At 39.9% G+C, this 15606-nt stretch overlaps 1 protein-coding gene across 1 annotated transcript in view; it reads right to left on the bottom strand.

Moving 5' to 3' along the window:
• The window catches only part of LOC131941211 (usherin), a 91362-nt gene that overhangs the window by 31381 nt on the left and 44375 nt on the right, over positions 1–15606 (bottom strand). The window contains exons 41-58 of the mRNA XM_059300267.1: positions 15353–15532; positions 14961–15111; positions 14464–14603; positions 14226–14362; positions 13687–13822; positions 11333–11508; positions 8243–8363; positions 7756–7974; positions 7322–7513; positions 5543–5788; positions 5032–5244; positions 4602–4804; positions 3806–3922; positions 3546–3637; positions 3282–3381; positions 2853–2998; positions 2428–2558; positions 2030–2217 (exon numbers count right to left, since the gene is read on the bottom strand). Coding sequence (XP_059156250.1) covers positions 2030–2217; positions 2428–2558; positions 2853–2998; positions 3282–3381; positions 3546–3637; positions 3806–3922; positions 4602–4804; positions 5032–5244; positions 5543–5788; positions 7322–7513; positions 7756–7974; positions 8243–8363; positions 11333–11508; positions 13687–13822; positions 14226–14362; positions 14464–14603; positions 14961–15111; positions 15353–15532 — 2888 coding nt within the window. The remainder of the gene's footprint in view (positions 1–2029; positions 2218–2427; positions 2559–2852; positions 2999–3281; positions 3382–3545; positions 3638–3805; positions 3923–4601; positions 4805–5031; positions 5245–5542; positions 5789–7321; positions 7514–7755; positions 7975–8242; positions 8364–11332; positions 11509–13686; positions 13823–14225; positions 14363–14463; positions 14604–14960; positions 15112–15352; positions 15533–15606) is intronic.

Consider the following 15606-nt stretch of genomic DNA (forward strand, 5'->3'; position numbering starts at 1 on the left):
TCAGAGGGTGAGTATAGTTAAAGTAGGTGTGTCTGTCAGAGGGTGAGTATAGTTAAAGTAGGTGTGTCTGTCAGAGGGTGAGTATAGTTAAAGTAGTGTGTCTGTCAGAGGGTGAGTAACAGTTTAAAGTAGGTGTGTCTGTCAGAGGGTGAGTATAGTTAAAGTAGGTATGTCTGTCAGAGGGTGAGTATAGTTAAAGTAGGTGTGTCTGTCAGAGGGTGAGTAACAGTTTAAAGTAGGTGTGTCTGTCAGAGGGTGAGTATAGTTAAAGTAGGTGTGTCTTTTAAAGGGTGAGTATAGTTAAAGTAGGTGTGTCTGTCAGAGGGTGAGTATAGTTAAAGTAGGTGTGTCTGTCAGAGGGTGAGTATAGTTAAAGTAGGTGTGTCTGTCAGAGGGTGAGTATAGTTAAAGTAGGTGTGTCTGTCAGAGGGTGAGTATAGTTAAAGTAGGTGTGTCTGTCAGAGGATGAGTAACAGTTTAAAGTAGGTGTGTCTGTCAGAGGGTGAGTATAGTTAAAGTAGGTATGTCTGTCAGAGGGTGAGTATAGTTAAAGTAGGTGTGTCTGTCAGAGGGTGAGTATAGTTAAAGTAGGTGTGTCTGTCAGAGGGTGAGTATAGTTAAAGTAGTGTGTCTGTCAGAGGGTGAGTAACAGTTTAAAGTAGGTGTGTCTGTCAGAGGGTGAGTATAGTTAAAGTAGGTATGTCTGTCAGAGGGTGAGTATAGTTAAAGTAGGTGTGTCTGTCAGAGGGTGAGTAACAGTTTAAAGTAGGTGTGTCTGTCAGAGGGTGAGTATAGTTAAAGTAGGTGTGTCTTTTAAAGGGTGAGTATAGTTAAAGTAGGTGTGTCTGTCAGAGGGTGAGTATAGTTAAAGTAGGTGTGTCTGTCAGAGGGTGAGTATAGTTAAAGTAGGTGTGTCTGTCAGAGGGTGAGTATAGTTAAAGTAGGTGTGTCTGTCAGAGGGTGAGTATAGTTAAAGTAGGTGTGTCTGTCAGAGGATGAGTAACAGTTTAAAGTAGGTGTGTCTGTCAGAGGGTGAGTATAGTTAAAGTAGGTATGTCTGTCAGAGGGTGAGTATAGTTAAAGTAGGTGTGTCTGTCAGAGGGTGAGTATAGTTAAAGTAGGTGTGTCTGTCAGAGGGTGAGTATAGTTAAAGTAGGTGTGTCTGTCAGAGGGTGAGTATAGTTAAAGTAGTGTGTCTGTCAGAGGGTGAGTAACAGTTTAAAGTAGGTGTGTCTGTCAGATGGTGAGTATAGTTAAAGTAGTGTGTCTGTCAGAGGGTGAGTATAGTTAAAGTAGGTGTGTCTGTCAGAGGGTGAGTATAGTTAAAGTAGGTGTGTCTGTCAGAGGGTGAGTATAGTTAAAGTAGGTGTGTCTTTTAAAGGGTGAGTATAGTTAAAGTAGGCGTGTCAATAATATAGTGTCTAAAATTGTAGTCACATTCATGTTTGTTAAAATTTAAAAATAAGAGTATAAATAACAAGAGTTTATCTAAAATTTTAGTCACTTCTCATTTTTTAGCAATATCTGGAAACCAAGACTGAAGCTGATTTCTGTAAGCAAAAGTTCAATGCACAAGCATCTTGAAAATAAATTACTTTTATGACCCCCCCCCCCCCCTCCCTCCAACACAATTAATGCCAAGTTAAAATTAAAATTAACAACATACATAACAAATTATGCACTAAAATGAAATACTATCTGATTATTTCATTGGTTAGGGAGATAATAACATATTATAAGGGTTTATTTCAAAATCTCAAAGAAATGAGGCAAGCATTAAAATAAATCAATGAACTTTTTCCATATATAACGAATAATTTTAAAATACTAAATTTATTTGAAGATGTGCAAAAGTCAAGTTTTGGACAAATATATAAATATTTAAACTCCAGTGTATTTGAGTATTATATCAATTAAAGAAGGATCAATCATCCTGTAAAAAACTATTAGCCTAAGCACTAAAGCTCACCTTGCTATTAGCCTAAGCACTAAAGCTCACCTTGCTATTAGCCTAAGCACTAAAGCTCACCTTGGATTTGCCTGTGTCACTTGTGCAACACATGGTCAGCTTGGCCTCCACATATTCCTGACCACAGCAGACATAGCCTGCTTGAGGTAGATACATCTGACCATTGTCCATGTTGCCACAGCAAACTGTTGAGTCATAGATGACCCGCCCACCGCAACAGCTGCGCCCCAGCTTACCCATAAGAACACCTGAGGAGAGAGGAGAGTTAACACACATATAACAACTCTACTGCACCTTTTATGGTCATTGTTCTTTATATGCCCAGAACATATTCCTATTTGTTCAAAATTAGATGTAAACATTGTGTCAAATAGAAAATGTCAAGTTAATAAATTGTAATGTAAAGTTTTAAGAAAGCTTTGGCTGACTAAAGAAGTAGATAAGGACAAAAGTCCTACCCTGACAACACATCTGAGCACCAGATGAAGAGAAGGGGATGTTACCACAACAGGCATCACCCTGGCTGATAGACAACCTGTCCTCATTGACATCAGGGCAACATGTTTCACCTGGCAACACCTGCACATACCTAGAGGGAGAAGGAGAGGTGTTAATGTAAGGGAAAGTATTCAAGGTTTGAGACCTGGGTAACATTTTTTACAATGCTATATCAATGTACAACTCACAATTTTACTTTGCTCAAACGTATCTACTGTCCTGTGGAAAGTGGTTAGACATAGATCTAATAATAATTCACATACTGAAGTTAAAGAAATCATAACTATTACAAAATCAGAGATTTATTTTTAAAATTTTAAGGCAACACAAGCTGAATGAGAAATTGTTGACAGTACTGGTCAGTTGATAAAAAAAGATAGATGACCTTTGACCACAGCAGGTGTAGTTGTCCCTAGGTTCATAAAACTGACCACTGCAGCAGACATAATTTGGTTGGGGCTTCAGCACATAGCTGTTCCCACAACACTCATAGCCTGGCAAGGCAGGGAAGAGTTTTCCATCACAGCAAGCCTGGTGGAGACAGATGCAAGGTACAAGATTATAGAACATAAAATCCTGGTCAGGTGTAATATCAAAGCTTATAACATTTTGTTCTTTTAATACTGATGTGTATAGACTTGAGGAAACTCATCTAGAGAGGTTTAAAAACTAGTCAACCAAGTAAAGGTCAAAAACCAATGGACAAAGGCAGCCGTAGAGCCATGTCTGATACACACTAGGCTTCATGGCCTACCATGTATCACAAGTTAAAAATTGTCAGTAATCTACAACAAAATACTACTGATTGTCCTACCTTAGCCCCAGTATAACACTGAGTCCCACAGAGACCCTCAAGCACTCCACATTCAATGTAGGAACATTTTTGTAAGTCAGCATCAGAGCTAGGAGCTGGGCTGTGATACAGTTGATGAAATGTCATGTAGCAGTGGAAAATAAAATTTCAATACACAATATTTTTACGTCAGGTTAATTAGTATGACTTTTCTTGCTTAACTAATAGCTGAATGTAAGTAAAAAGTTTCACGTAATGCAGTCATGTGACTGATGATTGACATACATCTTGGCACAGCTTTCCAAAGTTTTTCTCCACAGTTCATATCTTTGGATGATTCCATTAGGCCTGTCTGGTGAAGTCCATTGAACAACAACCTTGTTATAAAAAAGCATTTTAGTTTTTTAACTAATACATTTTTACAAATACTAATAGACATTTTTAATAAAATGACACAATAATTATTAAAATGATCTTGTTATGACTTTGATTTGTATAAGATTAAAGCAGCCTAAGACTTAAGACAGAGTGAAACAGCAGCACACCTGAGTAGCTGTGAGTGAGACAATGTTGGGGGCAGCTAGACCTTGTGGCAGGGCTTCAGCTGTGGTCCCTAGTGTACTCTTGCTGACAGTGCAGGCAAATACTGTGCAGGCCTCAACCTGTAGAGTGTGTAGCATAGACTTTTCAACAGTTTGAAATGAAATGTTTAAGTAAGCTGTGGTTTGTAGAGTGTGTAGCATGGACTTTTCAACAGTTTGAAATTAAATGTTTAAGCAAGCTGTGGTTTGTAGAGTGTGTAGCATAGACTTTTCAACAGTTTGAAATGAAATGTTTAAGTAAGCTGTGGTTTGTAGAGTGTGTAGCATGGACTTTTCAACAGTTTGAAATTAAATGTTTAAGTAAACTGTGGTTTGTAATTTGAGTGAGCAGACAACTCTACAAAAAAAATATTAGAAATCTTTTTCCATGTCTGAAACACTATCAAGGGGGTGAGGGTTCCAACTGTGATGATAAGATGATAAGTGGTTTGGTTTTGAAAGCATTCCATTGTTTATCATCATTTTATGGGCAACACTATATAAATATAATTAGGCCCTGATAAATTGTAAGTTTAAAATATGCTCAAGGCAAAGTAAGTGGGAAAAAACAGTATAAGACTGACGATCAGGCAAAGTGGGAGGGAAAATAGTTGACAAAGTATCTCAAGACAAAATACTTCTAAGCAAAATATCTAAGGATGAAATAATTCTTCTAGACCAATTTCTAAGGACAAGTTAATTGTTGGCAAAGTATCTCTGGCCAAAACCAATCCTAGCTTAAAGTACAAGATGGACCAACCTTAACATCATAGACAGTGTAGGGCTGCAGGTTGGACACAACAGTTGACCCAGGCAGCTTGAAGCCTGTTGCTACCTTCACATCATTTATGTAGATGTTGTAGGCCGTGATGTCACCATTTGGTTGGCTTGGGGCTGTCCAGGACACACGTAGAGATGTCGTGCTCATGACAGTCAGCTGAGGGGGACTCAGGCCACTTGGGGCTGTAACATAGGTCAAATATACTTGTGTACACAGATGTAGGGGGTGGGGGTCATGTCACCTGAGCCTTATTATAGGTTAAATATACATGTGTAGACAGAAGATGCTTTTGAGAAATTAATTATAATAATGATTTCATGCTGCCCAGATGACAGTCATGAAATATTTATTAATTAAACCTTATTGCTAGAAGTTTTGTAAAGCTGATCAACTAGCCAAGTTGACCTACCTCCATCCTTTGTTCTGACAACAAGAGGCAGGCTACTGATGTAGGCCCCACCAAAAATGGTCAGAGTTACTGTAACTGTGTAGTCTGTGTTGGGCAGCAGTGAGGTAACCACTGTGCCAAACACTCCTACAGCCACATCAACAGATACATTGTTCTGGCTACTCCAAGCTAGCACTGTCTGAGTCTGGATCTCTCCTTGCAGCTCCACTGGGCCTGAAGAATACATGGCAAATTGTTAAATAAACAATAGTCTAATTTGTATGACCTTAAAACTAATGTTTAGGCTTATCATATTAATGAACATTATTTGAAAAGATGGCAAAATCATTATTAAATTTGTTTTTTAATAAAACTTTGACTGACAATGGTTTAGGAACAAAACAAATCAAATCTAATCATCTGAAAATGTCACATGTTTCATTTGAAATTTGAGGGACATTCACATAACACACTGATGACCTGCTGGACAGAACTATCTAGCAGGACTGGAAAACAATGAGAAAACAATTACTGGGCACTGTCCAGTTAACGATGATGCTCTGGTGATCCATGACCCTTGCCGTCACATTAGCTGGCAGCCTGGGCAGGCCACCAAAGGTTGTGGCCTCTGTGGAGTTAGGGCTGGTGGCCTGGCCAATGGTGTTGTACACTGTGGTACGGTAGACATAGGTGGTGAACATGGGCAGGTTGGTGTCCCCATAGAACAGGCCTGGGCCCTTGTAAACACTCTGCCATTGGCCAATGTCTGTGACAGTAGCTGTGTGATGACAAAAATTGTACAGGTAATCCATTTATGACCCCTCACCAGTGGCGGAACTAGAAAAAACGGGCCACCATACAAAAAAACAATTCTGGGCCCCCCCTATATATATATATATATATATATATATATATATATATATATATATATATATATATATATATATATAAACATTGGATACTCGTTTCTGGCCTAATCAGGTTTTGAGTAAAAAGTCTTTTTTTTTTCTCAATTTAAACAAATTACAACATGTCTTGTGTGTGAGTACATTGGTCTGTTTTGAATTTTTTTTATTTTTAAAGTTAGACTCTAGAACTAGTTTTTTTTTTCTAGAACTATTCTATATGTTTGTTATAATACTGGCTACCCTTAATTTTAGCCGGTCAAAGGAATATAAAACGTGAAGGCTTTGTATGTGTAATGGTTTTTCGTGTTATGTTTATTTTTTCTTTCATTTGTATTTATATTATTTGTTTTAAATATATTTCCTTCTTATGCTATCTCATTCTTTAGTATGTATGTTTTTAAAAATAATAATGAAGAGGAGTAATTGCTTTTTAATTTGTTTAATACAAATATATTAAAAGGAGCTAATGAGCATCCCTATTTAACTATTTAGAAAAGGGAAATAAGTCATGGAAGTGTTTTGAACGTTTGCCTACCTTACACACTACATCTCAGGCATATATTTTTTTTTACGCAACAGCATGTGTTAGCAACTGTATAACATCACTACTGTATGTCTGTTATTTACACAATCTTTTACCGTCAAGTCAAAAATGCAAGAAAATTATTTTTTTTAACTATAAAAAATGTATTATGGTCGGCAATGGGCCCCTAAATGGCGTGGGCCCCCCCGCAATGCGGGGTCTGGCGGCACTGTAGTTCCGCCCCTGCCCCTCACTACACCCCATCCACATGCATCCACTTTCAACAACTTCCCCCCCCCCCTCCCCCATCAGGGATGTGGGTGTCCACAGAAATAAATTTAGTAGACATCCCAAAACTTACTTCCAGTTGTAATAAAGATCATAACATTAATAAGTTGTACAGTTCATTATCTTTCATTCTATTTACTTTATCATTCACTTCCCAAGAGGTACAAAGAGTAATTATTGTTTATTGGGTGGTCCATAAATGAAGTCACAAGGAGTGGTTAGTAATTATGTGACTATTAGAAGGAGCGTTTCTGAAAGTGTGACGACACTTTTACAATATTGTTATAAACTGAATTTTGGACGTTATTTATCATTTTTTAAATACTTTTTTTGTAAATTGGAATAAAAATCTATCAAGTTAAATAAGCTCAGTACATTTTTTCTTAAATCGCTGTTTTATTAAAAAAATGCAATTTTAAACACCAGTTATATAGATACAAGTTTAACATCCCTATTACGTTACTTTTAACACAGCATTTACCACTGTTACTAATTAAACTATTATTATAAGCAATACCACTTATTATTTCATGGAAAAATATAAGTGTACTTAACAACTACAAATGGAAAGTGTACATAAAAAACTACAAACTGTCAAGTGGCTGTCGCACTTTGACCCGTGACAACTCGTACGAAATGTTTGGTCCATTGGGGGAGGCAACTGGTTGCCACAGGATGGAGATCCTGGATGAAGATATAGCTGTAGCTACGGGAGCCACCTGACCAGAGGGGATGCTGGGACTTGTTGTAAATACTGTGCCAACACTTTCTGTACACCCCCCAGCTGTGGACATAAGGTTCACAATAAAAAACAAAGCTAACTAGAATTATTAACATTTTAAAATTGAAAATATTATTAAGTCCCTTGATGGTGAAATTATTTTTTTAAGTTCATTTTTTTTTTATATCTAATAAATAAATAACCATAAACAACATGTTAGAATGTCTGCCCCATTAATCAATTCTAGATAACAAAAATGTTGTGTTATCTTGTAGGCCTACATAAAAACAAACATGAGTACTAACTTGTACAGGCTGTGACTGTGACTGTGTACTGAGTGTACGGTGTTAGAACAGACACAAGGAGGGTTGTCTGGGATGTGTTGCGGATGTCAAAACGTGGATCAGGAAAACGGATGACATAATTTTCTATCTGACCATTAGGCTGCAGGGGAGGTAACCACTGAACCAGCACTGATGTTGGAGTTAGGCTTATGATTTGTGGGGGGTTCACACCAGCTGGTCCTAGAGATGAGTAAATGTTTTTAAATCATGTGTAAAGAAAATAAATGAAAATCAATATAAAAGTGAAGTGGTTCAGAAGATAACTAAATAACAATATGCTGTTAAAAAAGTTCTTGTCTTTGATCTTGTATAACAAGGGTTAGAAAACTACATTTAACTGCAAGTGTTACATTCAGGTGATCCAACATTGGAATCTACAGGTGACCTGCAAAATGGCAATGACTAAGACTAGTGTTTAACAAACAGATATGAAACAAACAAGACTGACTAGATGCTCCAGTAATGATCTGTGTCCATGGTCCCTGTGCTATGCCTGCTCCATTCTGTACATTCACACGGTAGTTGTACATGGAGTATGGTGTCAGACTGTTGGACTCGTCTATGTAGATCTAGAAAACAACAGAGTTATCCAGTGTATACTTCAACATAAAAAGCAATGTTAAAAATCATTTTTTTTTATTGTACATGATTTAGCCTATACTACGTCATGCAGAAGTTCAATAGTATTTTAAATATTTACAGAAAGATAATTAGGGTTTTTAATAGCAAATTAATGGGGTTTTAATTCAATCAATGTCAAGTTTATAGTGTGGTGTTCAAAAGTAAACAGAAGGCATACATTTTTAAAACACTAGATTTCTAATTATTTTTTAAGCTTTACTTTCAGCATTTTTTTGAAAAGTGCAAGGCTACTCAAACCACAAAATATACCAAGAAACATATTTTGTCCATGTTCAAGCCAACAATAGTCTTTGGGTCCCTCACAGCACACATGGCAATAGGCATGTCTATTGAGTGTGAATATTGACTTGTCAAGTAACAACTAACATCTTTGTTGTAGAAAATATTAGTTGAACTAGTCTTGACAAACCAAGTGTTATAGGTAACAAATGTGATACATACCATTGATAGATCTGGTGTTATAGGTAACCAAGGGGATATGTACCACTGATAGATCAGGTGTTATAGGTAACAAAAGTGATACATACCATTGATAGATCAGGTGTTATAGATAACAAAAGTGATACATACCATTGATAGATCAGGTGTTATAGGTAACAAATGTGATACATACCATTGATAGATCAGGTGTTATAGGTAACAAAAGTGATACTTACCATTGATAGATCAGGTGTGCGAGAGGTAACAAATGTGCTACCTACCATTGATAGATCTGGTGTTATAGGTAACCAAGGGGATATGTACCACTGATAGATCAGGTGTTATAGGTAACAAAAGTGATACTTACCATTGATAGATCAGGTGTGCGAGAGGTAACAAATGTGCTACCTACCATTGATAGATCTGGTGTTATAGGTAACCAAGGGGATATGTACCACTGATAGATCAGGTGTTATAGGTAACAAAAGTGATACATACCATTGATAGATCAGGTGTGCGAGAGGTAACAAATGTGCTACCTACCATTGATAGATTAGGTGTACGAGAGGTAACAAAAGTGATACCTACCATTGATAGATTAGGTGTACGAGAGGTAACAAAAGTGATACCTACCATTGATAGATCAGGTGTTATAGGTAACAAAAGTGATACCTACCATTGATAGATCAGGTGTACGAGAGGTAACAAAAGTGATACCTACCATTGATAGATCAGGTGTACGAGAGGTAACAAAAGTGATACCTACCATTGATAGATCAGGTGTACGAGAGGTAACAAAAGTGATAACTACCATTGATAGATCAGGTGTACGAGAGGTAACAAAAGTGATACCTACCATTGATAGATCAGGTGTACGAGAGGTAACAAAAGTGATACCTACCATTGATAGATCAGGTGTACGAGAGGTAACAAAAGTGATACCTACCATTGATAGATCAGGTGTACGAGAGGTAACAAAAGTGATACCTACCATTGATAGATCAGGTGTACGAGAAGTAACAAAAGTGATACCTACCATTGATAGATCAGGTGTACGAGAGGTAACAAAAGTGATACCTACCATTGATAGATCAGGTGTACGAGAGGTAACAAAAGTGATACCTACCACTGATAGATCAGGTGTACGAGAGGTAACAAAAGTGATACCTACCATTGATAGATCAGGTGTACGAGAGGTAACAAAAGTGATACCTACCATTGATAGATCAGGTGTACAAGAGGTAACAAAAGTGATACCTACCATTGATAGATCAGGTGTACGAGAGGTAACAAAAGTGATACCTACCATTGATAGATCAGGTGTACGAGAGGTAACAAAAGTGATACCTACCATTGATAGATCAGGTGTACGAGAGGTAACAAAAGTGATACCTACCATTGATAGATCAGGTGTACGAGAGGTAACAAAAGTGATACCTACCATTGATAGATCAGGTGTACGAGAGGTAACAAAAGTGATACCTACCATTGATAGATCAGGTGTACGAGAGGTAACAAAAGTGATACCTACCATTGATAGATCAGGTGTACGAGAGGTAACAAAAGTGATACCTACCATTGATAGATCAGGTGTACGAGAGGTAACAAAAGTGATACCTACCATTGATAGATCAGGTGTACGAGAGGTAACAAAAGTGATACCTACCATTGATAGATCAGGTGTACGAGAGGTAACAAAAGTGATACCTACCATTGACAGATCAGGTGTACGAGAGGTAACAAAAGTGATACCTACCATTGACAGATCAGGTGTACGAGAGGTAACAAAAGTGATACCTACCATTGATAGATCAGGTGTACGAGAGGTAACAAAAGTGATACCTACCATTGATAGATCAGGTGTACGAGAGGTAACAAAAGTGATACCTACCATTGATAGATCAGGTGTACGAGAGGTAACAAAAGTGATACCTACCATTGATAGATCAGGTGTACGAGAGGTAACAAAAGTGATACCTACCATTGATAGATCAGGTGTACGAGAGGTAACAAAAGTGATACCTACCATTGATAGATCAGGTGTACGAGAGGTAACAAAAGTGATACCTACCATTGATAGATCAGGTGTACGAGAGGTAACAAAAGTGATACCTACCATTGATAGATCAGGTGTACGAGAGGTAACAAAAGTGATACCTACCATTGATAGATCAGGTGTACGAGAGGTAACAAAAGTGATACCTACCATTGATAGATCAGGTGTACGAGAGGTAACAAAAGTGATACCTACCATTGACAGATCAGGTGTACGAGAGGTAACAAAAGTGATACCTACCATTGACAGATCAGGTGTACGAGAGGTAACAAAAGTGATACCTACCATTGATAGATCAGGTGTACGAGAGGTAACAAAAGTGATACCTACCATTGATAGATCAGGTGTACGAGAGGTAACAAAAGTGATACCTACCATTGATAGATCAGGTGTACGAGAGGTAACAAAAGTGATACCTACCATTGATAGATCAGGTGTACGAGAGGTAACAAAAGTGACATTCTCTGAGTTTCCAACTTTTCTTTCAATGATGAATTGCATGATGACCCCATTAGGTTTGCCTGGTGACTGATAGGAGATCTGAATGGCAGATGGACTCAGTGCTCTCAGGTCAGGCATCTTCAGGTCTTCAGGTACTGTGTCAACATAGTTTATCACAACATCAGGGTCTGTCTTACTTGAGTGAGGGGAAAAGAACTCTAACACACTGTACGCAACACTATACTTAGACCTCTAGCGTTCTTGGTACACCCCCCCCCACCCCCCAGCCAATGTGTTCACTCACTCACCCACCCACTGTGTCTAACGCCCAGGTAATGTGTACATCCACCAACTATATCCACCCACCCACTGTGTACACCCACCCACCCACTGTGTGCACCCACCCACCCACTGTCCACAACCCAATACTTACAGTCCTCCAGAGTTCTGATGCCAGTAGATGGCTGGCTCTTGGTACACCCACCCACTGTGTACACCCACCCACTGTGTACACCCACCCACCCACTGTGTACACCCAACCAGTTATTGCATCCACCCACTGTGTACACCCACCCAGTTACTGCATCCATCCACCCACTGTGTACACCCACCCACATGTACACCCAACGAGTTATTGCATCCACCCACTGTGTACACCCACCCACGTGTACACCCAACGAGTTAATTACTGTATCCACCCACCTACTGTCCACAACCCAATACTTACAGTCCTCTAGAGTTCTGATGGCAGTAGATGGCTGGCTCTTGGTACACCCACCCACTGTGTACACCCACCCACCCACTGTGTACACCCAACCAGTTATTGCATCCACCCACTGTGTACACCCAACCAGTTATTGCATCCACCCACTGTGTACACCCACCCAGTTACTGCATCCATCCACCCACTGTGTACACCCACCCACGTGTACACCCAACGAGTTATTGCATCCACCCACTGTGTACACCCACCCACGTGTACACCCAACGAGTTATTGCATCCACCCACTGTGTACACCCACCCACGTGTACACCCAACGAGTTAATTACTGTATCCACCCACCCACTGTCCACAACCCAATACTTACAGTCCTCCAGAGTTCTGATGGCAGTAGATGGCTGGCTCTTGGTACACCCACCCACTGTGTACACCCACCCACCCACTGTGTACACCCAACCAGTTATTGCATCCACCCACTGTGTACACCCACCCAGTTACTGCATCCATCCACCCACTGTGTACACCCACCCACGTGTACACCCAACGAGTTATTGCATCCACCCACTGTGTACACCCACCCACGTGTACACCCAACGAGTTAATTACTGTATCCACCCACCCACTGTCCACAACCCAATACTTACAGTCCTCCAGAGTTCTGATGGCAGTAGATGGCTGGCTCTTGGTACACCCACCCACTGTGTACACCCACCCACTGTGTACACCCACCCACTGTGTACACCCAACCAGTTATTGCATCCACCCACTGTGTACACCCAACCAGTTATTGCATCCACCCACTGTGTACACCCACCCAGTTACTGCATCCATCCACCCACTGTGTACACCCACCCACGTGTACACCCAACGAGTTATTGCATCCACCCACTGTGTACACCCACCCACGTGTACACCCAACGAGTTAATTACTGTATCCACCCACCTACTGTCCACAACCCAATACTTACAGTCCTCCAGAGTTCTGATGGCAGTAGATGGCTGGCTCTTGGTACACCCACCCAGTTACTGTATCCACCCACCTACTGTGTACACCCACCCACTGTGTACACCCACCCACTGTGTACACCCACCCACCTACTGTCCACAACCCAATACTTACAGTCCTCCAGAGTTCTGATGGCAGTAGATGGCTGGCTCTTGGTACACCCACCCACTGTGTACACCCACCCACCCACTGTGTACACCCACCCACTGTGTACACCCACCCACCCACTGTGTACACCCACCCACGTGTACACCCACCCACTGTATCCACCCACCTACTGTCCACAACCCAATACTTACAGTCCTCCAGAGTTCTGATGGCAGTAGATGGCTGGCTCTTGGTACACCCACCCACTGTGTACACCCACCCACTGTGTACACCCAACCAGTTATTGCATCCACCCACTGTGTACACCCAACCAGTTATTGCATCCACCCACTGTGTACACCCACCCAGTTACTGCATCCATCCACCCACTGTGTACACCCACCCACGTGTACACCCAACGAGTTATTGCATCCACCCACTGTGTACACCCACCCACGTGTACACCCAACGAGTTAATTACTGTATCCACCCACCCACTGTCCACAACCCAATACTTACAGTCCTCTAGAGTTCTGATGGCAGTAGATGGCTGGCTCTTGGTACACCCACCCACTGTGCAAGCCTCCACCTCAAACATGTAGCTGGTGTAGGGGCTGAGGTTGTCCAGCCTGTAACTGGTCAGATTCCCTGCCACCTGGGGGTGACAAACAATATATGACACAAGAGTCAGGGGGTAGGGGGAGGGGGTGAATTTCAGCCTCAAAACAATGTATGACACAACAGTCTTGAGAGGATCACAGCTAAGTTACCTCTACAGAACATGTGGTCAGTAGAGTAGATGCAATAGAGTTCATCTGTTTATGTGGCCTCAGCAAATGAATGGATAGTGTGGTCAGTTGTATGCCCATCCCCCCCTTTATTTTCACTAACATGTGTCATGTACCCAATCCTAGCTGGGTGGACTCACTGGTATCCTACAGACTTGGGTCTGGGATCTGAACTAGAGACTTTTGGTTAAGTAGTTGTGTACTCTACTGTCTGATCAAGCTGTCCAGTATCTCAGCTACCATGCAATACATAAGTAAAACAGTGTTCACCTGTGTCCTTAGAACAGTGTTGATATACAAGTTGTAGTTGGCAATAATTCCATTGGGAGTTAGTGGCACTGTCCATGTGATGTCCACATATCTGGCCTTGAACCCAGAGATTAGAGGTGTGTTCATGTAGGCAGGCTCTGAGAAAGAAAAAATCTTTAAGTTCAGCAGTGAATAAATTAAGGAGTCATTCCCTCCCTGACAACTTGTATTAAACAAAACAGGTATTGCACAAACTTACTGTCTTGTTTAGTGACAACACTGGCCCAGTCAGATCGGGTGTCACCAAGACTATTGCTGGCAACTACCCTGAACTTGTACTCAGTGAAGGGCATCAGATTAAACTTGGTGTAGGCAAGTGTCACCGTAGGTCCAAACTCACTGGATTAAAGAAGTAACATCACAGAATTAGACTACATTTTTAAATACTGGGAAATTACTGGATTAAAGAAGTAATATCACAGTATTAGACTACATTTTTAAACACTGGGAAACTACTGGATTAAAGAAGTAACATCACAGTTTTAGACTACATTTTTAAATACTGGGAAACTACTGAAAAATTACAATAGATGAAATAAGCATTCAAATCTTTAATATTTTATACTCTTTCTTAAGTATGGAGTAAATAAATATCTATGTAATATAGAAGGCAGCATTTAGAATTCCCTCTTCAAATATGTTGATAGGTTTGATAAAGTAATGAACTGATAAAAAAAATGTAAGAAAAAATATTACTCTTGTATGATAGAGTTCTGTGTGGTGTCAATAAATTGTAAAAGATATGCCACCGTCTCATTAGCATTGACACGCCCCACTGGCTGCCAGCTCACTTTAATGGACCGAGGAGTGTCAGATACCAGAGTGGGTGGGGCCATGCCATCTGGCGCTGGAATAATAAGAGAAATGGATGGACAAAAGTTTTCAATCAAGTTTTGTTTAAATGATTTATAAATTATGAGGAAAATAATAATTATTTATTTTATAATGGTAACAACATAGGCCGTTTAAAAAAGCATATTAACATTTTAGTAACAGTAATGGTTGGACAAAGCATTGACTAAAGTTTATTTAAATGATCTATAATTGTTAGCATAAAAATCTGAGAATAGTGTGTATAAATAGCTTACTTCCTGGTGGCATGGTGAGTGCCACAATGTTGCTGAGTATGAAACCAACAGAGTTGGATCCATTCACCTGCACACTGTAGGAGGACACAGGCAGGAGTTGTCCTATCTGGTAGATAGTGTAGCCTTTGGTTGAGTTGAACAGCATGCGGCGCTCTGATACTGTTGTGTAGTTCCATGTGGCTGTTACCAAAAAAAATATTCTATTCAATTTTTTTAACATTTTAAATTTTTTTAGTATCTATGGTGGATTTTTA

The sequence above is a fragment of the Physella acuta genome, unplaced genomic scaffold (assembly GCF_028476545.2).
Source record: "Physella acuta isolate Inbredline_101_S28 unplaced genomic scaffold, ASM2847654v3 ptg000353l, whole genome shotgun sequence".
NCBI lineage: Eukaryota > Metazoa > Mollusca > Gastropoda > Physidae > Physella > Physella acuta.